Below are 23108 nucleotides of genomic sequence, written 5' to 3'. Positions count from 1 at the left end.
ACGTATATATATATACTACGTCTAAGTCTGTAATATTAGAATATGTACATAGTTATGCTTATAAATATAAAGAAGCACAGAAAACAATATCTCTTTTAATTCTTTCTTGAGCTTCACTCATTTTAGCATGTAAAGTTGAATCACCGACGATTAATGCAGCGTTCTTCACTTCACGACAAATTTCATCTAATCTTGTTATAACACGAACAATGGTACCTTCAGCTTCAACACTCATTTCCATGATTTCATTGAAGGAAAGACCTCTTGCCCATTCATATACAACATTCATTAAAGCAAATCTTTTTCTTTCAAGGAATTCTTCTTCTTCTGAAGTTAATATAACTTGCTTTTCAGAATATACTCCAATCATCTTCTTTGCGATTTCAAGGATTCTGGTCTTTCCCTTTTCTAATCTTGGAGTGATACATGGTGGTTCGTCTTCATTAGTTCTACCTTCATAAACAAAACATGAAAGTAACGCCACTATTTCCTCAGCTTCAAAGTCACCTAAGAAATTATCCAATACTAATTCAGTGATAATAAGCTCCCAACCAGAATTAATCTCACATGCTACTCTTCCCTTCAAGACGACATTCTGTTGTTCGTCAATGAATCCTAACTCTCCTAATACTTGTAAACGTTGCTCATAATCGGGTAATAAATCTAAATTCTCATCAGAAATTAATCGATTCAAATGGTCAATTTCTGTTTGTAAAGTATCTATCTTATGGATAATTTGATAATGCTCCTTAAATTCGGCACAATAGAAAGCTAAGGTTATATCAAGCTTTGTCAAAATATTGTTCTTCTCTATTACTGTATTGTGTAGATTAATCAGAGCACTCTTTCCAAGCTCAAGCTCTTCCCATTGGAATTGGAATTTAAGTAAAACCTTTATATGGTTCACCGCCTCATTAACGACCTCAGTATCATTTCTTAAAATGTCAGATATGGAAGATTTCAATCCATATCTACATATGAAAACCACTTTATTATAAGGAACAGATTCAACTCTCAAATTTCCGCTATACTTTATCTTTTTAAAATTATTTTTCAAGTAAGTCTTATGTGGAATAAATGGTTGTTTGAATTTCTCTACATCATTTTCATATTCTGCACCATGATTGAAAGTTAATAACAAAACAGCACTGTTAGCAGAATCAGATCTGACAACAAATCCTAACTTCACACAGTCTGACTTATCTCTGAATACTGTAGCACGCCCAATTTTAAGAATTTGAGTCTTTAAGGTAGCCAGTTTATGGATTTCAATGACAGATTCTCCATATAATTTTTCATATTTCGTAACCAAATCATAGACTTCCATCATACTTTCAAGTTTACAATTGAAGCATTTCGGTTTCTCTATGTCTTTTAATTGAATTGATAATTTTTCAACTTTCTTTTGATTTTCAGGAAGTAACACTTGAGCTGAGTTTTCACTGAATGAATGTTTTATCATTTCTTCCACCTTAAGAGCTTCAATTCTCAATAAATTCAAAATCATATTATATGTTAATCTAAATTGAGACAGTAACTTTGTAGGCATTCCTAATGCAATCTCTTTGAAGTCTAATTGGGAAATAGGATCATTATATGCCATGACAATAACAGTACCAGTAGGATCCAATCCTCTTCTACCAGCTCTACCTGACATTTGGGTGAACTCACCAGGAAGTAAGTTTCTAAAACTTCTACCATCATGCTTTCTTGTAGAACTGAAAACAACTGTTCTGGTTGGTAAATTTAAACCCATAGCAAATGTTTCAGTAGCAAATAATACTTTGACTAATGTTTTTGAAAAAAGAATTTCAATACATTCTTTGACAATTGGTAATAAACCACCATGATGAACCGCTATACCTCTACTAAGCATTTCTCTTACTTTTATAATTTGAGGAAGCTCTCTATCTTCCTTCTTTAATCTAGCAACAGCCCTATCAATAAACATATGGATTTCAGATTTATCTCTGGCGTTACAGAAATCAACACCTTTTAAGGAATCGGCGTAGTCTTCGCACTTCTTTTTAGAAAACACGAACACAACAGCAGGCAACAAGTTCTCCTTCTTTAAGTATTGCACCAAGGATATCCATGTATTTTTATTAGGTCCATCTTGACCAAAACGGGGTTTACCCTGGAAGTTCCCTCTACCTCTGGTTGCAACTTGTCCACCTCTACCTTGTCCACCCCTAGCATTTCCTCTTCCAGCACCACCTCTATTTCCTCCTCTAGCGCTACCTCCTGGTCCTCCACGACTTCCAGATCCCATTACTGCATTGGGTGGACCTTCCTTCTTCTTCTCTAAAAGATCCTTATGCTTCTTGAATTCTGATTCCACAAACTGTCTTTGTGCATTTACAACCTTGAATAATTGATCTTTTGCACCTATGAAGATTTCTAATGGAACTGGACGTTTGTGAGTTGAAATGACATAAATATCCTTTCTTTTAGTTCTACCAATCCAATTGGCAAATTCGAATGTATTAGGAACAGTGGCGGATAACAAGATGAATTTAACGTGATCTGGCAACATAATAATAACTTCTTCCCAGACAACACCTCTATCAATATCATTAACATAATGCACTTCATCAAAGATCACAAATTCGACATCTCTAATTAAATCAGCACCTCTATACAACATTGACCTAAGAATTTCAGTGGTCATAATAAGACAATTTGCTTCAGGGTTGATTTGAACATCACCTGTGATTAAACCCACGTCAGCATCTTTGAAGGTTTCTTTGAAATCTCTAAACTTTTGATTTGATAAAGCTTTGATTGGGGATGTATAAATGGTCTTCGTCATATTTCTATTGGCCATCGCTATAGCATATTCAGCAACCACAGTCTTACCAGCTGAAGTATGAGCAGCCACGAAAACAGAATCACCTTGTTCCAAATGATATACAGCTTCCTTTTGGAAAGTATCAAGTTCGAAAGGCCATTCTCTGGCCATATTTGGCACAAGTTCATTGAAATTCTCAATCTTATGATCTAATTCCACAACATGGGCCCATGATTTATTATCTTTTTCCTTATCTTCATTTGATTCATTTTTTATGCTGGAATAATCCAACGGTACCAATCCATCTATCTCTGAAGAATCATATGGCAAAGTTCCAACTACTTTGCTTCCGTTGTCCTTTGTCTCTTTTTGCAAATCCCACTCTGATACAAGTTTATCGTCACTTCCTTCATCGCCAGCTTCTTGAGCTTGGCCAAGTTCTATCACTGATGTATCACTGTTTTTCAGCTCTGGAATATGAAGTCCTCTAGAAAGACCTTGAGGCCAGTCAAATAATCCTACTTCATTTCTATGCAAAAACTCTGTAGCATCTTTCTTTGTTGACAGCGTTACAATCCCACCGGGTTGGAATGGTAAAAATGTAGACTTTCCTGATAACAGATCACCCTTAGCGGTATATTTTCTATTAATTGATAAAGAATTACTGGAATTGGCATTTTCAACTTCACTGAGTTGAATTTCTTCTGTACATCGCGTCACATCTCCATTCAATCCAGATCTTTTGAATCTATAAGAAGTACGACTGATACTTTGCGGCACAGCTAAGAGTTCTTCATATAACTTTAGTTTATTGACTTCAGGAACTTGTTGAACCAAGTCTAATATATCCCAAGATAATTCGTTTGATGGTTCTAATATTTCATTTATGAAGGAATTGTTCTTTGATTCTGGCTTAACATATGATGTCTTTGTATATGGGTCTATAATGAGATCCAGAATTTCAATTTGATCCACTATTTCGGTAGTCATCTATTATGGTGTGGTCAAATCAATCGAAATTAATATATATTTGATTCCATCTATATAGAATTCTGACACTCTTTGATGTTTAAACGTATGAAAAATCCTGGTCGTGTACAAGGTTCAATTTTGATTTTTTTGATTGTATATCAAAAGAGCGGTAACCCAAAGATGTCTTACGAACTCTAAGTTTTGAAGAGCATATTGAAATCAATAATCAGGTTTTGCTTGCTTTTTATTAGTCAAAGACAGAGTTGTGGAGTATAAGATGTCACTTTGTAATACTAGGTTACAAGAAGAAAGAAAACAGTGGAGGAAAGATCATCCTTTTGGATTTTATGCTAAACCTGTCAAGGACCTGGATGGCTCCCTTAATTTAAAAATATGGAATGCAGGTATACCAGGAAAGGCTACAACATTGTGGCAAGATGCCGTTTATCCTATTAATATTACATTCCCAGATGAATATCCTTCAAAGCCTCCAAAGGTCAAATTCCCTGCTGGGTTCTATCATCCAAATGTTTATCCAAGTGGTACTATTTGTCTTTCTATTTTAAATGAAGAACAAGATTGGAGACCTGCTATAACTTTAAAACAAATAGTATTGGGAGTTCAAGAATTATTAGATTCTCCAAATCCAGATTCTCCAGCACAAGAACCAGCTTGGAAAGCTTTCAGTAAAGATAGATCCTTATATGAAAAGAAGGTTAGAGAACAAGCTAAAAAGTATGCTAATGCGGATAGCAGTTAGTCTATCAAATCAATGTCATTTCTCACTTGTTCCTTTCTAAACTCTTTGCATTATTTAATGAATCTAGAAGAAAATGGGTGGTGTTTCTTTATAGAGATATATGATATGATACAACGCTACTCGATTTTCTTTTGCTTTTGCTTTTACCTTTACTATACTTCTAACCCATATTTGATAGCTTATTTAGACTGTATAATTCTGTATAATAATATAATAGGCTATTTATCGTTAACAATAATAATGAATTACATTTCATTAAGTATGGTATAATAAATATAGTATGTGTATTTTTCTATGCTAAAAAAAAGACTTTCTAAACGACATCACTATCTTTGATAAGATCTCTACTCTTCGAAATATTTGGACCTGATGCTTCACCTAATTGAGAAGTTCCTTTTTCTTTATAGGTACTGACGGCAGGAATATCTGCTTTTATCCTACTTACAAGAGTCAGGTATGCTCTTGGTTCTAACTTAATTAAGGTATGCAATGGAATTGACATCCATGGACTTTCTTCTTGAGGCACATTCATGAAATAGGCATAAAGACATCTTAGTACCGCTTGATGAGTTATAATTAAAATGTTTTCTTGACGTTCTAATTCCATAATGATAGGTTCTAATCTTATAACGATATCACGATATGATTCACCTCCTTTATATCTATATTCATATTTATCATCATCTCTAGCTTTGAAATCTTCAGGAAATTTATTTTCAATCTCTTCGTAAGTCATACCATCACATTCACCAGCATCTAATTCATCTAATGCTTTCCATTGCAACTTCTTTTTATATGGCAAAAAAGAAGCTGTTTGTTGAGTTCTCTTTAAAGTTGAAGTCCATACTGTTAAATTGGTATGTTTGTTTTCTTCTCCTAACGATTTTAAAACTAAGTCAGGCAACTTTTTAGCATATCTCATTCCTCTATCTGATAAGTTTGAATCACCACCAATTTGACCTGTCAAATTGTATTCTGATTCACCATGTCTTGATAACCAAATACATCTTGGTTTAATATGTAAATTCATAACGTAATAAACAATACGACTTTCTAAGTAACTTTCAATTCTATTCAAGATAATCTGAGAATTAACATTGACTAATTTAATAAATGTTAAATCTGAATCAGTAGCTTGATCCATAGTTTCGTAAATTTCTTCATAAAATTTGATTCTTTGTAAAAAATCTTGGGTTGCAAATTCATTATCTTTATCCACATAATCAGGGGATGTAGTCTTAACATCTAAAATATTTTGTAAAATTAATTCATCATCGTCACAAAAGCTTTCTAAAAACATTGGTTCAATCAAGTTTTCTCTACATAATTTCAATATTCTATCACGTCTTTCTCTAGTTGAGTTAGTAGCATCTAAAATACCCACTACTCCATTTTCATCCAGAAACCACTTCATCATATCAGTAACGGCATTATCAATTGCTTCTCTTCTATATTTCAACCCCTCGGCATTATTCGAATCAAAAAAAGCAGCATTAATATCTTCAGTGCCGGCAAGTTGACGACGATAATTACCCACATTAAAACATTTTGAATTGATAGATAACCATGAGAGATATCTTACTATCTTTTGAGCTATTAATGATTTCCCTCTAGCTGGCAAACCAACCATCACAACACATACTCGAACGTTTTCAACGTGCGAAATCGAGTATACTGGCATCTTGGTCTTATAAACTTAAAAATTATATCAATAGAATAGTTTCAAATAGTATTATGACAACTCTGGGTGCTTTAAACTACCTTAAATAACTAAAATATCAACTTGTACAACCAATAATGGAAATGCGGAGAATCTAATTTAATGAAAATGATAAATGTTGTTTCAAAGAATACAATCAATTTGAACAGTAACAAACAGCAGAAAACTGGTATTTTTCAATATAAATCAAATCCACTATCTAATCAAAGTAGTTATAACTGATACTATATACAATTATGATCGTTATTAATTGAAATCAACCTAATAAGTAAAAGTTGTAGCCCATCATGACAACTGTTCTTCGCTTTTTCAATTTTTGGGGTTTATGGGGAAATGTCGTGTGATATAATTTAAAAAGCGGGTCAATAATGTCGTCCGATTTTCTCCTATTCCAACACGACATTTTCTAGCAATTGGTTTTCACACGTACACGAAATTTAACAAACAGAAAAATTTGGTCATAATGAGGAGAGAGATAACAGTTACGAAGGTAGTACAAGAACAACCACAAGAACAAGACAACATCCAACGGGATACCATCAGAAGGCCATCATGTCGATGAAAAGATTCTTGAATAGATCTCGTAAGTCGGATGCCGACAAGGAAACCGCTCCTCCTCCTCCATCATCCTCGTTAAGCTTGGCTCCTAGCAAGAGTAATAGTACCAGTGAATCCCATGATTCAGTAAAAGATCTTCAACCAATGTTTGATAGTAATAAGTCAAAGATGGATAGTCAAAATAAGCAGGATAAGAAAGAAATATCATTCAACTTCAACAACGATCTCAGTTTGAACTTGAATCCTTCCATTCTGAACACTAAATCTGCATCTGTATTCACTAAGGATTCGGAATATGTTGACAAATCAATCTTTTCTCAAAGTAGAAAGTCATTTTCAACTAAACAATCATCATATAAGAGTACAGGTAGTGGCTTCACTAGCAATAAGAAGGACTCATTCACAGTTGGTCAACCATTACAGATTTTAGATATCCTCGAAGAAAATAATGAAAGTTCAAAAACTCCGTATGAAATTATTTCAGAAAAGCTTCGACAATTATCTGATGATTTGGGGTTTATTTTGAATCAGTTTAATAACTCAATGATTAATTTAACCACTGCTGTTATAAATTCCATCGATTGTTTTAAGAAATTCATAGTTTTTGTTGATCAAAATTTACATAATCCAAAATCATTAGGATGGAATTTCACTACGTATAATAACTCTTCATTAAGAAAAATTTTAAAGATATATCTTAACTTTTACGATAACTTATTAGTGGAAGATGTTTATATCAAGTTGAAATTATTATTAGTAAAAAACTTCAATGACTTTTCCCAAACTTTGAATTCAAATAATTCAAATCAAATACCACAAACTATGATAAAACCTCAAAACTTTTCTATTGGGAATAATAACGGTACATCATTACCAAATGAGGACATATTAGTAAGAATCATTGATAAAATAGCTAAAACATCTATCTCAGTAAAAGAACAGAATGGTTCATTTATAGCCCCTATAACTCGTGGTATAAGTAAAGATTTAAAAATCTTATGTTTATATTTCGGTTATCCTGAACCATCAGATTATCATCATAAGTTAACCAGAAGTCTTCATGATTTATATGATGATATTCACATTCTTGTTATGAAAAATAAAATAGAATTAGCCAGTGGTCAAGTTGAATCTCAAAAGGTTAGTGAAATGAGTGCTTATCAGCAAAGTTTACATGATCAACCTTTAATTCATCATCCATTAGTTCAAAAGTTTAAATTACCATTCAGAATCCCAACTGATGTTAATAAACCTCCTATATCACTTTCTTTATCAATAGAAAACTCTTCTCGTACTTCAGGTACTGTTGGTGGTTATATATATCCAATCATTGACGTCAAAAAGCAAAAACATTTACAATCATACGCCAATTCAAAATTCGCCATTTCATGTGGTCATGTTTGTCTTGACAATACTAATTCAACTGCTACTGAATATCCTCATGTTTCAGCACCATCATCAGTGTTAATTTCATTATATAAACAAGCATTATTGGCTCAATATCATAAGATTGATAATACAGATGATTTCATTGCTGAATCTAAAGTAGCTTATGGTGCAGTCTTGAATCAATTAGAAGAAATGTTCCCCTTGAAACGAGTTAAAATTGTCGATGCAAAGACTAAACAAGAAAGATATGAAACTAGAAATTTACCTAGAAATAGATTTGGTCAAATTATTTGGGGTGAAAGAACTTTAATCAGTGTCAATAATAAAGAAGATAAAGAAAAGGATCCCAAAGATTCTAAGATTGAAAAACGTCTTTCTGATCTTGCTATTATTAAAGTGAATAAGAATTTAATTTGTGATCAAAATTACTTGGGTGATGATATATCATTTAATGAATTTGATCCTGCTTTAATGTTTGATAATCTTTATGTGAGAGAAGTTATTGATTTAAGAAGATACTCTCCCCGTACTATTGATTTAAATATTGATGAAGTAGATTCTGATATTTCATCTAATTCAACTGGATCATCTAATTATAGTGGTTTACCAGTATTTAAATATGGTTCAACTACCAAATTCACCAAGGGTAATTTAAATGGTGTAAAATTAGTTTATTGGTTAGATGGTGCTATTCATTCTTCGGAATTCATCGTTAATGCAATTGAAACCAATAGCGCTTTTGCCTCTGGAGGTGATAGTGGATCATGGATTTTAACTAAATTAGAAGATGTTGAAAATAGTAAGTATTCTAAAGGTTTAGGTGTAGTTGGTATGTTACATTCTTATGATGGTGAATTCAAACAATTTGGATTATTCACTCCAATGTGTGAAATCTTAGAACGTCTTGAAGTTGTCACTAGTATTAAATGGGGTGTAGTTGGTTGTAACCCTGATGAAAAGAGGACCAGTGATGATGCTGTTGACGATGAAGCCAGTAGTGAAGAAGAAGACGAGGAAGAAGACGATGATGATGATGAAGATGACAATGAAGACAGTGAATACGAAAGTGATCTTGACAATTTGGATGGAGCTTTACCTCCTGAAATTGATTGATTGATTGATTTGGTTAAAAATTGAGTGAGTTTTTTTATTATTTTTGGTTATTTGTTACGGATTTTATTTTTTATTTTTATTTCAGTTATATTATTTGTTATTATTTTTTAAGTTCTAAAATGTTTCAGTTCTCTAGTTATATTAAATTCATATATCCTTTGTGTTTATATCATTTTGATAATTGTAGAATTAATTGCACCCAAATTTTAAAATTCGCATTGAAATTGAACTCAAAAAAAACTGATACTGTTCAGACCACACTGTTGAAGTCAACAGTTCAACTTAAATCCACCACATATATATATATAATGCTGAGTAGAGCTGTTCTGGCACTTACTATAGTAGGTGTATCTGTTGCCAGTTGGTATTGTGGTCTTAAATTCTGGAAACCAATCATTGTGTAAGTATCACCACTCGCCATCATTACCTTTGATATTGACAAAAGTACTAACTAATAATTATAGGGCCAAGTTAAAGGAAGAAGGTAATTTAAGAGATGATATAGATATCCCAGAGGATGATAACAATATACCAACCAGTATCCAAGATATTAAAACTCAAATCAAGATTGCTTTACATCCTGAGTTAAAGGATAAGTATGTTCAAGAACAAGAACTTAAGAACACAACTGAATTTGAAAAACTACGAGATCAAATTGATGGAACTGCCAAAGATTGATTCGATTGATTTTTGAATATGCTTTTCTAATAGATGTTATACTGTACATAGAGATATTATCATCAATAGACATGATTAAATTAAAACCATCTGATATTTGTAGGAGCCCACTATATATTTTCAGTAAAGTACTGCGGTAGTGATGTCCATCACTAGTACAAAAAAAATTCTGTAAAATCAAAATTTATGACTATGATTTACTTACAACCAAACGAATCAACCAGTCAGTGGAAAGGATGGGGAAACTTAAGAGGAATAGAAAGAATAACAAATCAAGACAGAATCCACTTGGATCCAATCCTAAATCTGCGAAGGAAAATGGAGATGGGAAAAAGGATGAAAGTACTAGACAATCCAAGATCTTACCGTTATTGAACAAATTGCAATCCAGTATTCCTAATGATAGATCAATGGCCCTTGCAGCAATTACTGTTTTATGTGAAGACTCAAGAATGAGAAAGATGTTATTAAAGGAAAAACTTGTCAGTATCATCATGGAACAATGTTTGAATGATTCTAACGATGAGATTGTGGTTGAATCATTTGGATTATTGAGAAACATTGGTATTGAAGAAGGTTATGATGTACTTAAACATTATTGGAGATCAGGAATATGGACTAGTATTGAGGGTGCATTGGGAAAGATTGAAAAATCATTTCAATATTTGATTGAAAACCATACTAATAAGAATGATAAATCAAAAGTTCAATTGTTATATGATTTTACTGAAAATATCTTGTCGTTAATTGTTACTTTAAGTGAAGGATCAACCGATTTATTTGAATCTGTATTTGATAAGATTGATCCTGTTTTAACATTAGTTATTAAATTATTAAATCAAAGAGAATTCAAATTTTCAAATGCGATGTTTAATTCATTATTAGAATTTATCTATGAATTATCCACTGAATCAATTGATTTCATTCAAAAGATTAATGCTATTCCTGAATTCAATATAGATGCCACAGCTCAATATGTCGAAAGTAAAGATTCATTCAATAGATTGACTAAGATTTACCTTATTGGTATCAAATTCAATAACTTAGAAATCGAACAAACCCAAAGAGTCATCAATAAAAGTCTTGTCAGTGAAGAAATTCTTCTTACTATTTTCAATTTAATCATTGAAATTGATTTAGATGAACTAAAAGAAACTTTACAATCTATTAATCAGCCTGACAATTCTCAACAACCTATTCAAAAGGGTGAAGGATCATCGACTGTTATGGAAACTGAATTAACCAAAGATCAAGATGTTAAGAAACAATTAAAGGTCGATTTAAGTTCTTTAGAAATTTCTCTTGATTTGATCACTTCCATTATTGAATATTTATCCATTAATGAAGAAAATATTGAAGAACCAATTACATTATCTAATGGATTATTAGAAATATTATTAAACAAGATATATCCAAGTTTAGTTGAATTAATTAATTTCGAATTGGATAATGAATTTATCTTATCATTGATTGAAAAATTATTAGTCAGTCTTATTAATTTATCATGGTTAATGTTAAGTAATGAAAATTTACCTATTGAATGGTTTGAAAAGAGTTTACAATTATGGGATTTAACTGTTAAGATAAGTTCTAAAACTGAAGACAAGAATTTACAAAAGAATTGTTTAAATATGTTTTGGAGTTTGACAAAAGCATTGGGCCCACAAGTTCAACCAAAGATCCAAGATGGTATGATCGAAGAATTATTAAATAAATGTAATAGCATTGTGAAAAACCAACAAGAAAAGGAACAACAATCAAATGCTGACGATGATTGGGAATTCTTGTTATCAAGTGTTGGATTCTTAGGTAACTTAGCTCCAATCATTGGTAATACTGAAAAGACATTTAAAATATCTGAATTCTTATTGGCAACCATTGAAATACTCACATCAGGAACCATTAAAAAAGATAATGAAGGATTAAGCATTGAGATTGTAAATGAAAGTATTAATTTAATATTTGATATTTTTGGTGATAAAGATTTTGAATATGATAATGAGATCTTTGTTCAACAAAATTATCTTCAAAGATTAACATCAATTGAAAGAAAATTTAAGGAGTTTACCAAGAAAATTGATAAGAACAAGTATCCAAGTTCAAAAGCAAAAGGTACTGAAACATTGATGAATCTTGGCAGATTCATTCAATATAAAGCTAGTGAATATTAGAGTAGATCTAAGTAAATAAAAAGTTTGTAAATTAGAACATTAATATTAAAACTAATAATATGAAGACATTGTAATATTATCTGGTCAATCAATTGCATTGTGTCGTAATGAATAAGCTGAAATTTAAAACTATTTTATAGTGTAAATATTTACATTCAATGGTTATTTCCAAAATAAGGAATCGTGGATATATACCACACATCCACACTGCAACGGAAGTGTTTATATGTACCAAGGCCACACAAAATTTGTGGCCAGTTGTTTATTTGTCTGATGGGGTTTGGCTTCAGTGGGGCTCACAATGGCTAAAAATAGAAACATGGTTTTGTGTACTTCAATTACATGCATGTTAAATTTTATTTCAGGCTCGGATGATAAAGCGGAGTCAATTTTTGTTATAATTCGTTCATAAGCTTCCTATTTACGACTATATTAGTTTTTGTGGAAGGAAGACTTTTTTGGTAATAATTACCTAATATGTATGTTCTTTGTCCATTTTTAATTACATTTATTTGGTTTTAGTCCGTATAGGGGTGTGTGGATACAGCTTATTTTTTTTCATTAAGTACTATTCTAACCGGTGTAGTATGATGTATCTCCACACAATTGTTGGTTATTTATTATGGCACACGGTTTCTTAGTAATTGCATGAAAGGATTCCCTATTTCAATTTAATTCAAATAATTCGGTCAATAAAAGCCATAGATTCTTATGATGTAAGAATCTTTGATTATAAATAGTTCAGTAATTCTTCAAATTAAATGCCTTTCATTTTTCTATTTATTTTTCTTTCTGAATTTATTAATTATAACTATCAATTACATTCGCTAGTATCATTCGTTATATCTACAACATGAGAATTTCATCCACTATTTCCTCCCTCGCTTTATTGGCTTCTTCAGCTTTAGCTGATTTACAAAACGTTTCATTATTCGTTACTTCTGATGATACTTCAATTAATGGAAGTGGTATTAGTGCCCCACATGAAGGTGCTGGTATCAATTATCTTTTCGTTGGTAATGACGGTGGATACTTTGGTACTGCCAATACTACTCCATTAATTTATAACACTACTTACCAAGGATTATTTTGGCAATCTCAACCAAACTTTAACCAATATTTCGGTGTGTCTCCAGCTGGTCCAGCTGGTTATGGTATTGTTCAATTGAGTGTGGCTGTTTCTGGAACTGGTGTTACTTTTGAAAATGGCTATTTAGCTTATGATGGTTCAACCGAAGGTTTCTATGCTCTTTATAATATCAGTGATCCATACAATTATTCTAAATCTCAATTGGCTATCGTCAGAGATCTCAGTGCATCCCCAGAAGGTGGTATTCCAATTTCTCTTACTGCTGTATTTGGAAGTGCTTCTGCTACTGCTGCTTCATCCACTACTTCATCAGCTCCAACCACTACTGTTGCCACTGAAACCTCAACTACCTCTGCTGTCGAATCTACCACTACTGTTGCTGTTATTTCTTCAGGTGATGCTGCTGGTGCTGTTATTCCAGGTACCTTCTTAGGCGCTGCTGCTCTTGTTGCTGGATTGTTAATGTAATTTAGCTTATAAGTTGTTTGCCTTTTTTCATCTCTTATGAGAGTATACCTTTTAAAAGTTCAATTGAATTGATTCTTTATACCTTAGCTTATTAATTTGTTTATGTTTATGTTTAATATTTAATTTTAATGTCATTAAAAATATTTGCTGTAGTTGTTGTATTTAGGGCTATTTTATATCAAATTTACCTTAATCTCAAACTGTATTATTCCTATTAGAGCCAATATTAAAGCATAGACGCCCTATTGAATTCTTATATTACAGCTCATTCGCGTATTTGACAAGATATAAGTCGAGTTGGACCATTCAACAATCTCTAGTAAAGAGGCCCTTTAAAGTACTACCATGTGTAAGTGTGTAACTGACTCCTTGAACCCAAAAATTTTTATTTGCCGATATTTTTTAGGGGTTTTCGCTCGTATGGGAAAATAAAAAAATATCTGATCACAAAAGAGAAACAAGTTTTATGCATCTTAAGCCGAAGATTCTAAACTGATGTTTTAATTGCTCTTGATTTAAGCATGTTACTGCTCAACTGTTTATACAGAATTCTTACTTAGTCTTAATTGCAGATAGCATAAGAAATGAGAGGAGGAATTGATGGTATAACCAAGAAGTTGGTGGAGTAGACAATGATGTTGGTAGTAATGACAATGAAATTAAGATAGAAGCCAAGATTAATATTGGAAAGGGGTAAATGAAACTCGACGCACTTTTCATACATGACCTTATTACTGTCTTTGTAATTAATATGACTATTTTGGATTATTCATATTACGGTTAGTTGTATTGGTGATTTTCACTCCATTCACTTCATACAAGTTGGAAAAGTTGAGTTGTAGATTTCACGAGAGCATTATTTATTTTCAAGTTACCACCTCTGAATTAAATGTAATATATAAAGGAAATAGCATAAAGTAAGTTACTTTAATTGAGGAGTGTCAAAGCCGTTTTTAAAATATTTAATCTATTGTCATCAGATTTATAAATCTCTCCATAATTGAAATTAACTTCTTTGTTTTGTGTACAAACAAATTATGGGGAGGGACAAATACTATATTTAGCAATTTTCTTCGTTTTGCGGTTGGAAAGGAGTTTTCTCCGAATTAAAATTCAAAACGTTAATTCATCAAAATCCTCAGATTCGATTCTTTATAACTTTAAGTATACCATATTCTGTAAGTAAGAAGCTTAATGTAAATGGCGGTATCTGTAAATTTGCTCCCTTAATAGTCTAAAGCATCTGATACTTTCTAATTATAGAAGTTTTCCCCACTTAACTCAGATTGGATTGTACGATACCTCTATTGCTCGATAGTTGTTAAGCCTAAGAATAATCCCTTTGCAGCCATTTTTACCTTGTTATACCAGCATCTTTTTTAAATAGTGTTACACCATCTATGCTTTAAACAGTATTACACCACCACCAACATCGAGTTCAACGTTTAAAGAATGAGTGATGGTTTAACGATGTTTAAGGGATAATTAAATTAGAGTTTTTGGCTGACTCCTCTTCAAGTATATATACAGATTAACTTGTTGTTCAATTGTAATGTTTTATTCAATGTTATACCATCGATCGATTCATTCGCTATAGTAAAAATATAAAAATGAGACTTGTTGCACCCCTTTCTTTATTAGCTTCTTCAGCTTTAGCTGCTTTACAAGAAGTTTCATTATTTGTTACTTCTGATAACCCTTCTATCAATGGAAGTGGTGTCCGTGCCCCGCATGAAGGTGCTGGTATCAATTATCTTTTCGATGCTAGTGATGGTAGTAAATTTGTAAATGCTAATACAATCCCATTAGTCTATAATACTACTTATCAAGGATTATTCTGGAAATCACAACCTGATTTAAGTCAATATTTCGGTGTTTCTGCTGATGGTTCAGCTGGTTATGGTATTGCTCAATTAAGTATAGCAGTTTCTGGAACTGGTGTTACCTTCAAAAATGGGTTCTTGGCTTATGAAGGTTCAACTAAAGGTTTCTACGCTTTAGGTAATATTAGTGATCCATATAATTATTCGAAGGGAAGTTTAGCCATTGTTAGAGATCTTGATGCTTCACCAAAAGGAGGTATTCCAATTTCTTTGACTGCTGTATTTGGAGGTGCATCTTCTGCTCCTCCAGCTCCACCATCAACTAAAGCTCCAGTTCCGTCATCTACTAAAGCTCCAGCTCTAGTTTCAACTGTTGCCACACAAACTATAACCACATCTGCAGCTAAATCTACTACTACAGTTGCTGTTATATATAAAGGTAACGCTGATGGTGCTATTGTCCCAGGTACTTTCTTAGGTGCTGCTGCTCTTGTTGCTGGGTTGTTAATGTGATTTTGTTATTTCTTCGACATAATTCGTAAGATGTACATATTTTGTTAATTCTGTTGTATTTATTATCCTAATGTTTTAGTTTTCTTTTAGTTTAGGTTAGGTTAAGTTTAATGTTTAATTTTTTGACGTCATTAAGATTTGTGTCGTAGTTGTATTTGGGATATTCTGTACAACTACCAAATCTAATATACGCTCTCTCCATGTTTGGAATTACTTTCTTCAAATGGGTCAAATCCTATTTTAGCAACTGTTTTCTTCGCTTAAAATGCAAAAAAGTTTTTCCGACAACTTTATACCTGTATTCAAAACTCTCATATGCAAAGTAAAAGGGCGGATTTTATATCCCCGAACAACAAAATATTCTTTCTAATTTTAGAAGTTTTATGAATTTACCCCAGATAACTTTAATTTATTTGTTAAGCCTATTTCACCCACATTTTAAATCATCAATGTTAAAAAACTATTGTAAGTGCAGCTTTATTCTGAAATATAGATACTCTTCAAGATATTTTCAAATTTCCTTCTTTCAATAAATAATATAACATTCGACGATCAATCATTCACTCGCTCTATTAGTTTGAAATGAAAGTTTCAACTACTATTTCTTCCCTCGCTTTATTAGTTTCGTCAGCTTTAGCTGATTTACAAAACGTTTCATTGTTCGTTTCCTCGGACGATACTTCCATCAATGGTAGTGGTCTTGGTGCTCCACATGAAGGTGCTGGTATCAATTACCTTTTTATTGGTAGTAATGGTGGCAATTTTGGTACTGCCAATACCATAGCATTGGTTTACAATACAACTTCTCAAGGATTATATTGGCAATTAGAACCCGGAATTATTGAGTATTTTGGTGTCTCTGGAGCTGTTGCTCAATTAAGTGTGGCTGTGTCTGGAACTGGTGTTACCTTTGAAAATGGTTACTTGGCTTATGATGGTTCAACCGAAGGTTTCTATGCTCTTTATAATATCAGTGATCCATACAATTATTCTAAATCTCAATTGGCTATCGTCAGAGATCTCAGTGCATCCCCAGAAGGTGGTATTCCAATTTCTCTTACTGCTGTATTTGGAAGTGCTTCTGCTACTGCTGCTTCATCCACTACTTCATCAGCTCCAACCACCACTGTTGCCACTGAAACCTCAACTACCTCTGCTGTCGAATCTACCACTACTGTTGCTGTTATTTCTTCAGGTGATGCTGCTGGTGCTGTTATTCCAGGAACCTTCTTAGGCGCTGCTGCTCTTGTTGCTGGATTATTAATGTAATTCAGCTTTCAACTTGCTTTTAATTTTGCATCTTCTTCAAAAATTATGTATTTTGTTAATTCTGTTGTATTTATTATCCTAATGTTTTTGTTTTATTTTAGTTTAGGTTAGTTTCTGTTTAATATTTATTTGTTCTGACGTCATTAAAGACATGTTAACTCTTTAGTATCCCCGATTATTTAAAGTAAGTTATTTCGGTGTTAGAAGGCACCATTTTAAATCTTTTTAATCTATTTCATCTGATTTGTAAGCTTCCTTCATCTGTTTATGGGGTCAAATGCTAAATTTAGCAACTGGATAAATGCAAGCTTCTCGGAGATAAATTCTAAATTGAATAACTTTGTATATCCCATTGATTAAAATATTTAATGAATTTAATATAAATGGCGGCTTTAATTATTATATTTCACCTGCCCAAATAGTATAATATCCGAGAGTTTCTAATTATAGAAGTTTTCCAGCTTTAACACAACTTAAATAGGATATCGTTATTGTTCAATGGTTTCTAAGACTGCCTAATCTATTGCAATCATATTTTGCACCATCGATGTTTAAAAATTAGTAGGAAGGAAACTTGATACTTGAACTATAATTTTTTTTATAAATATCAATGAATTAGTTCTTTAATTTTAATCTTTTTTGCAAATTTAATCTTTTATTGAATAAATATATTATCAACTAATTAGTCATTCGCTGCACTAACTCAAAATGAAAGTTTTAACTACTATTTCTTCCCTCGCTTTAATCTCTTCTTCAGCTTTAGCTGATTTACAAAACGTTTCATTGTTCGTTTCCTCGGACGATACTTCCATCAGTGGTAGTGGTCTTGGTGCTCCACATGAAGGTGCTGGTATCAATTACCTTTTTATTGGTAATGATGGTGGTAATTTCGGTACTGCTACTACTACCCCATTAGTTTACAATACAACCTCTCAAGGATTATACTGGCAATTAGAACCTGGATTTAATGAATATTTTGGTGTTGCTGATGCTGGTCATGGTTATGATGTTGCTCAATTAACTGTTGCTGTGTCTGGAACTGGTGTTACCTTTGAAAATGGTTACTTGGCTTATGATGGTTCAACCGAAGGTTTCTATGCTCTTTATAATATCAGTGATCCATACAATTATTCTAAATCTCAATTGGCTATCGTCAGAGATCTCAGTGCATCCCCAGAAGGTGGTATTCCAATTTCTCTTACCGCTGTGATTGGAAATGCTTCTGCCACTGCTGCTTCATCCATAGCTTCATCTGAAACTCCAGTTACTACTTCAAGTGCCACTCTTGCCATTGAAACTTCAACCACATCTGTTGAGTCGACTATTACTGTGGCTGTTATTTCTGAAGGTAATGCTGTCGGTGCTGTTGTTCCAGGTACTTTCTTAGGTGCTGTTGCTCTTGTCGCTGGATTATTGATTTAATTCAACTTTTAATTTGTTCCAACTTTTGTATCTCTCGTGAAAAGTATAACTTCAATTCTATTCTTTCTATTACCCCATTTTCTTTTTCTTTTAGTTTGGGTTAGGTTATGTTTAATGTTTCAGTTTCATTAAAATGTGGTATGTCATAGCCGTTTTTCCTATTAAAGTTGTCTTTCAAGCATGGTCTTAACAATATAAGCCATTTTTTAATTCGTATATTATATAAATTCCAAACTTTAATGTTAGCCAAACACGAAGTTTATAAAAATAAACGATTATGTTGGTAGTCATAACGATGGAATTTGATAGAAGAAAAATTAAATTGAATTAGTAACTCTTTAGTAAACAACATACATGAAAGAATTGGAGTACAAAGTAAGCAGTTCATTTCAATTGAAGAGTGACAAAAGCCAACATTTACAATGATGTAAATCATTGTCATCTGATTTGTAAATATCTACATAATTGGAATTAAAATCATACATTTGTTGACAAATTATGGGGGATCAAAATGCTATATTTAGAAATTTTCTTCCTGCGAAATATAACTTGCATCAAAATTCTCAAAATGTATATTAAAATGATACAAGTGGCAGCGGATTTCGAATATACCTTCCCGAACAGTGTATCCGATATTTTTTCAATTATGGACATTTTCCTATTATGGATTTTACCCCAGTTTGGATTGAAGGATTTTTCTAATGTTCAATGTTCATTCTTGTACTATAAATACCGAACAATTTGTTCTTTAATGTTCTGAATTTGATTGAATAATATTCCATCAATCCAATCAGTCAATCGCTCTATTAACTCAAAATGAAAGTTTTAACTACTATTTCCTCCCTCGCTTTATTATCTTCTTCCGCATTAGCTACTTTGCTGAACGTTAACTTATTTGTTTCATCTGATGATCAAACAATTAATGGTAGTGGTGTCTCTGCTCCTCATGAAGGTGCTGGTATTGGATACCTTTTCGTTGGAAATGATGGTGGATACTTTGCTACTGCTAATACTGTTCCATTTATTTACGATAGTGATGAACAACAATTAAATTGGTGGTCAACTCCAACTATTAAACAAGGATTTTCAACTTTTACTAATACTCAAAATGGTATTACTGTCGTTGAATTAATTGTTGGTGATTATAGTAGTGTTACCTTTGAAAATGGATTCTTAGCTTATGAAGGTTCAACTTCAGGTTTCTATGCTTTAGGTAATATTAGTGATCCATATGATTATTCTAATGTTGCTTTAGCTATCGTCAGAGATGTTAATGCTTCACCAGAAGGTGGTATTCCTATTTCTCTTACTGCTGTATTTGAAAGTGGAAGTGCTACTCAGCCTGCTCCAGTTGAATCTACTATTCTTACTACTGCTCCAACTTACACTATTTTACCATCTACAACTATTACTCCAAGTACTACTATAAGTATCACTGTTGCCACTGAAACTTCAAGCACCTCTGCTTCAAGTACTTCTGCAACTGAATCATCTACTACTGTCGCCGTTGTTTCTTCAGATGATGCTGCTGGTTCTGTTGTTCCAGGAACCTTCTTAGGTGCTGCTGCTCTTGTTGCAGGATTATTAATGTAATTCAACTTTGTTTTAACTTTTGTATCTCTCATGAAAAGTATATCTTTAATTCTATTTTACTATTACCCTATTAATTTTGTTTTCTTTTTAGCTTATGTTAAGTTTAATATTTAATTTTTATTATTTCTGACGTCATTGGTGTAGTTTTATCATGTAGAAAGTGAAAAAATGTTCATTGAAGTCTTCAGCGGTTACATCATTGATTTATAACTGTTCCATAAAAGTATATGGTAAAAGCCATCTTTACGCCATGGATTAATCACAACCATCATTCTTTCGTATATTGTTTAAATTGTGTTTACCTAGATAAAATAGAAGTTGAATTACAACATACACATAGGTTACTTCCATAAGAAGGTTACAACATGTTGTAAAAGTGTGTAACTGTCACATACAAATTTTTTGCATCCCAAACGGGCAATTTCTCCTGCGCAATTGTGTTTACACTAAAAAATGAGAAAAAAAATTTAAAATTTTAAATTCAAAGTTTTGTGCATCTTGAACCGAGATGTTCTTGAATAAATTTAATTTCAAATTTTGGGGCATCAATATAGCGGGTTGATCGTCAGGCTATTTATAGAACTTCTATAGAAAAAGTTTGTTTTGATTAAAGTTTTCAGTCACCATCTTATCTGCATGGTAAATTAAGGGGGAAGAGGTTACAAAAGAAGAGTTAGATGAAGTAGCACATATTGCCATGATGAGCCATAGGAAAATCCGATAGGGGCTAAACTGTTAGAAGTGGGAAGGAGGGAAGGGGTATATGAAACACGATGTAGCTTGTTTTTTCGTTCGTTTGGGAATAGTATCGTGATTTATTTTCATTGACTATTGCCATGGCTGCTGTCGGAAAAGGATTGTAGGAATCCCCTTTCCGTATATCATTCAACCAATACAAACTTCATACAAAGACATGGGGTTGTAGATTTCGAAATATCATGTTACAATTATAAATCTAAATAATAATAATTGAATAATTAAGTAAGCGGAATATCCTAATAATAATCATAAAAACGAATAAAATAAAATAAATTAACTACAGTGGAGATTGTTATGAGGAACCATTCGAATTGATTACATCATTTATTGGCTTTGGTGAGGCTCAAAAATATAATCTTTCCATATTAATTATACAATTTTATTATTATTATTTGATTTGTTTACTAATTACGGGGAAATTTAAAAATAATTCCTATATTTAGCATTTCTTTTTTTTTAATTACGTGCGTTCAGATTTTCTTTTTTTTTTTTACGGGTAGTTTAAATTTTTTTTTTCTTTTTCTGCCTTCCTTCCTGATTAGTAACGGAATAATTACGTCTTTTTCATACTAGAATCAACGTATTTGATCAAACAGAGGGTATAAGTGAGCCGTATAGAAGTTTGAGATACTTTTACTTTGTTCAAATGGCTTCTAAATTGTATAGAAACTGAATCAACAACCATACATGAAGTATTGATCAGAATGCATTGAATTGAGGAGTAATTAACAATTAGATAATTAATTGTAATGTCAATCTCACAACTTATAACTCTTCTACCGGATAACTATAAACTTTGATTAAAAAAATTCTTTCTAATTATAGAAGTTTTTCCAGTGGGGGGATTTGGGGTTTACCACTGTAATTATTATTGTTTATTATTTTTTTTTGTTTGCGCTTTCCATGACTGTAAAAAAAAATATTGTTATTATGAAGCCGTTGCAGCCATTAATTGCGTCTATTATTAGTTACCAATTTGATTTTTAATCATCAGTTTTTAAATCATTTTACAAATCATTTGATGATTCCTGATGTATAAATACTGATTGAATTGTTCCATGTATTCCAAAACTTTAATTCTATAAACTATCTAACTCATTAGTCAAACAATCAGTCACTCGCTAAATCTAACAAATAAATATAAAATGAAAGCTTCAACAACTATTTCTTCATTAGCTTTATTAGCTTCAACCACTTTAGCTGCTTTACAAAACGTTTCATTATTTGTTGCATCTGATGATAAAACTCTTAACGGTAGTGGTGTCTCTGCTCCTCATGAAGGTGCAGGTATTGGATACCTTTTCATTGGAACTGATGGTGGATACTTTGCCACTGCTAATACTGTTCCATTAGTTTATGATACTGTTGCTGAATCCTTATATTGGTGGTCAACTCCTCAAATCAAACAAGGTTTCTCAACTTTTACTAATACTCAAAATGGTATTTCTGTCGTTGAATTAATTGTTGGTGATTATAGTGGTGTTACTTTTGAAAATGGTTATTTAGCTTATGAAGGTTCAACTGCTGGATTTTATGCATTAGGTAACATTAGTGATCCATATGATTATTCTAAATTTGCATTAGCTGTCGTGAAAGATGTTGATGCTTCTCCAGAAGGTGGTATTCCAATTTCTCTTACTGCTGTATTTGAAAGTTCAACTGTTGCTCCAACTGGAACTACCATTCTTACTACTGCTCCAACCTCAACTATTTTACCATCTACAACTGTTAGTCCAACCACTACTGTTTCAAATGCATACATTTACTATGGTAACTCTACCACTATTCATACAACTGTTGCTGCTCAATCAGTTGCTCATAACACCACTTCAGTTAATGTCATTAGTGAAGGTGGTGCTGTTCCAGGTCATTTACTTGAAGGTACTTTATTAGGTGCTGCTGCTCTTGCTGTTGGTCTTTTACTTTAAGTATGAAAGATCATTTTCATTACTACTTCTTTTGCATTCCCCTGTCGTCATTTCTTTGTTTCTACCTTATTACTTTTTTATCATTAGTTCT

The 23108-nt window shown here is 32.3% G+C and overlaps 12 protein-coding genes across 12 annotated transcripts; 10 read left to right on the top strand and 2 right to left on the bottom strand. All coding sequences in view use genetic code 12, as the record gives it.

The window, feature by feature from the left end:
• Positions 1-58: 58 nt before the first annotated feature.
• On the bottom strand, positions 59-3781 carry SKI2 (SKI complex RNA helicase subunit; the record flags this gene model as incomplete). The annotated part of the gene is made up of 2 exons (XM_064905483.1): positions 59-2175; positions 2215-3781. The coding sequence occupies 2 exons, from the start codon at positions 3779-3781 to the stop codon at positions 59-61; spliced, it is 3684 nt and encodes a 1227-aa protein (XP_064762763.1).
• A 130-nt stretch (positions 3782-3911) lies between these two features.
• On the top strand, positions 3912-4835 carry DFJ63DRAFT_118830 (E2 SUMO-conjugating protein). The gene has a single exon (XM_064903290.1). The coding sequence runs from the start codon at positions 4041-4043 to the stop codon at positions 4521-4523; it is 483 nt and encodes a 160-aa protein (XP_064762762.1). The 5' UTR covers positions 3912-4040; the 3' UTR covers positions 4524-4835.
• On the bottom strand, positions 4681-6500 carry DFJ63DRAFT_118698 (fructose-2,6-bisphosphatase). The gene has a single exon (XM_064903283.1). It carries the CDS (start codon positions 6202-6204, stop codon positions 4837-4839), a length of 1368 nt encoding a protein of 455 aa, XP_064762761.1. The 5' UTR covers positions 6205-6500; the 3' UTR covers positions 4681-4836.
• SSY5 (Ssy5p) lies at positions 6501-9792 on the top strand. The gene is made up of 2 exons (XM_064903284.1): positions 6501-9703; positions 9768-9792. The coding sequence occupies exon 1, from the start codon at positions 6796-6798 to the stop codon at positions 9301-9303; it is 2508 nt and encodes an 835-aa protein (XP_064762760.1). The 5' UTR covers positions 6501-6795; the 3' UTR covers positions 9304-9703; positions 9768-9792.
• On the top strand, positions 9612-9981 carry DFJ63DRAFT_334968 (uncharacterized protein; the record flags this gene model as incomplete). The annotated part of the gene is made up of 2 exons (XM_064908133.1): positions 9612-9703; positions 9768-9981. 2 exons carry the CDS (start codon positions 9612-9614, stop codon positions 9979-9981), a joined length of 306 nt encoding a protein of 101 aa, XP_064762759.1.
• On the top strand, positions 9761-12578 carry DFJ63DRAFT_118656 (uncharacterized protein). The gene has a single exon (XM_064903276.1). The coding sequence runs from the start codon at positions 10218-10220 to the stop codon at positions 12150-12152; it is 1935 nt and encodes a 644-aa protein (XP_064762758.1). The 5' UTR covers positions 9761-10217; the 3' UTR covers positions 12153-12578.
• A 427-nt stretch (positions 12579-13005) lies between these two features.
• Positions 13006-13710, top strand: DFJ63DRAFT_334966 (uncharacterized protein; the record flags this gene model as incomplete). Its single annotated transcript, XM_064908132.1, has 1 exon — positions 13006-13710. One exon carries the CDS (start codon positions 13006-13008, stop codon positions 13708-13710), a length of 705 nt encoding a protein of 234 aa, XP_064762757.1.
• A 1610-nt stretch (positions 13711-15320) lies between these two features.
• DFJ63DRAFT_334965 (uncharacterized protein) lies at positions 15321-16046 on the top strand (the record flags this gene model as incomplete). The annotated part of the gene is made up of 1 exon (XM_064908131.1): positions 15321-16046. The coding sequence occupies one exon, from the start codon at positions 15321-15323 to the stop codon at positions 16044-16046; it is 726 nt and encodes a 241-aa protein (XP_064762756.1).
• A 291-nt stretch (positions 16047-16337) lies between these two features.
• On the top strand, positions 16338-17669 carry DFJ63DRAFT_118704 (uncharacterized protein). The gene has a single exon (XM_064903285.1). It carries the CDS (start codon positions 16629-16631, stop codon positions 17313-17315), a length of 687 nt encoding a protein of 228 aa, XP_064762755.1. The 5' UTR covers positions 16338-16628; the 3' UTR covers positions 17316-17669.
• Positions 17652-19145, top strand: DFJ63DRAFT_118654 (uncharacterized protein). Its single transcript, XM_064903275.1, has one exon. It carries the CDS (start codon positions 18024-18026, stop codon positions 18735-18737), a length of 714 nt encoding a protein of 237 aa, XP_064762754.1. The 5' UTR covers positions 17652-18023; the 3' UTR covers positions 18738-19145.
• Positions 19146-19553: 408 nt separating this feature from the next.
• Positions 19554-20330, top strand: DFJ63DRAFT_334962 (uncharacterized protein; the record flags this gene model as incomplete). The annotated part of the gene is made up of 1 exon (XM_064908130.1): positions 19554-20330. One exon carries the CDS (start codon positions 19554-19556, stop codon positions 20328-20330), a length of 777 nt encoding a protein of 258 aa, XP_064762753.1.
• A 1904-nt stretch (positions 20331-22234) lies between these two features.
• DFJ63DRAFT_318525 (uncharacterized protein) lies at positions 22235-22744 on the top strand (the record flags this gene model as incomplete). The annotated part of the gene is made up of 1 exon (XM_064906952.1): positions 22235-22744. A coding segment is annotated over one exon (510 nt), but the record flags the coding sequence as incomplete, so codon positions are not given.
• Positions 22745-23108: the final 364 nt, after the last annotated feature.

This window comes from Scheffersomyces coipomensis (genome assembly GCF_036884675.1).
Source record: "Scheffersomyces coipomensis strain NRRL Y-17651 chromosome Unknown DFJ63scaffold_3, whole genome shotgun sequence".
Lineage (NCBI taxonomy): Eukaryota > Fungi > Ascomycota > Pichiomycetes > Serinales > Debaryomycetaceae > Scheffersomyces > Scheffersomyces coipomensis.
Note: the sequence above shows the minus strand (reverse complement) of the source record. Positions and strands in the feature narration are given on the sequence as shown.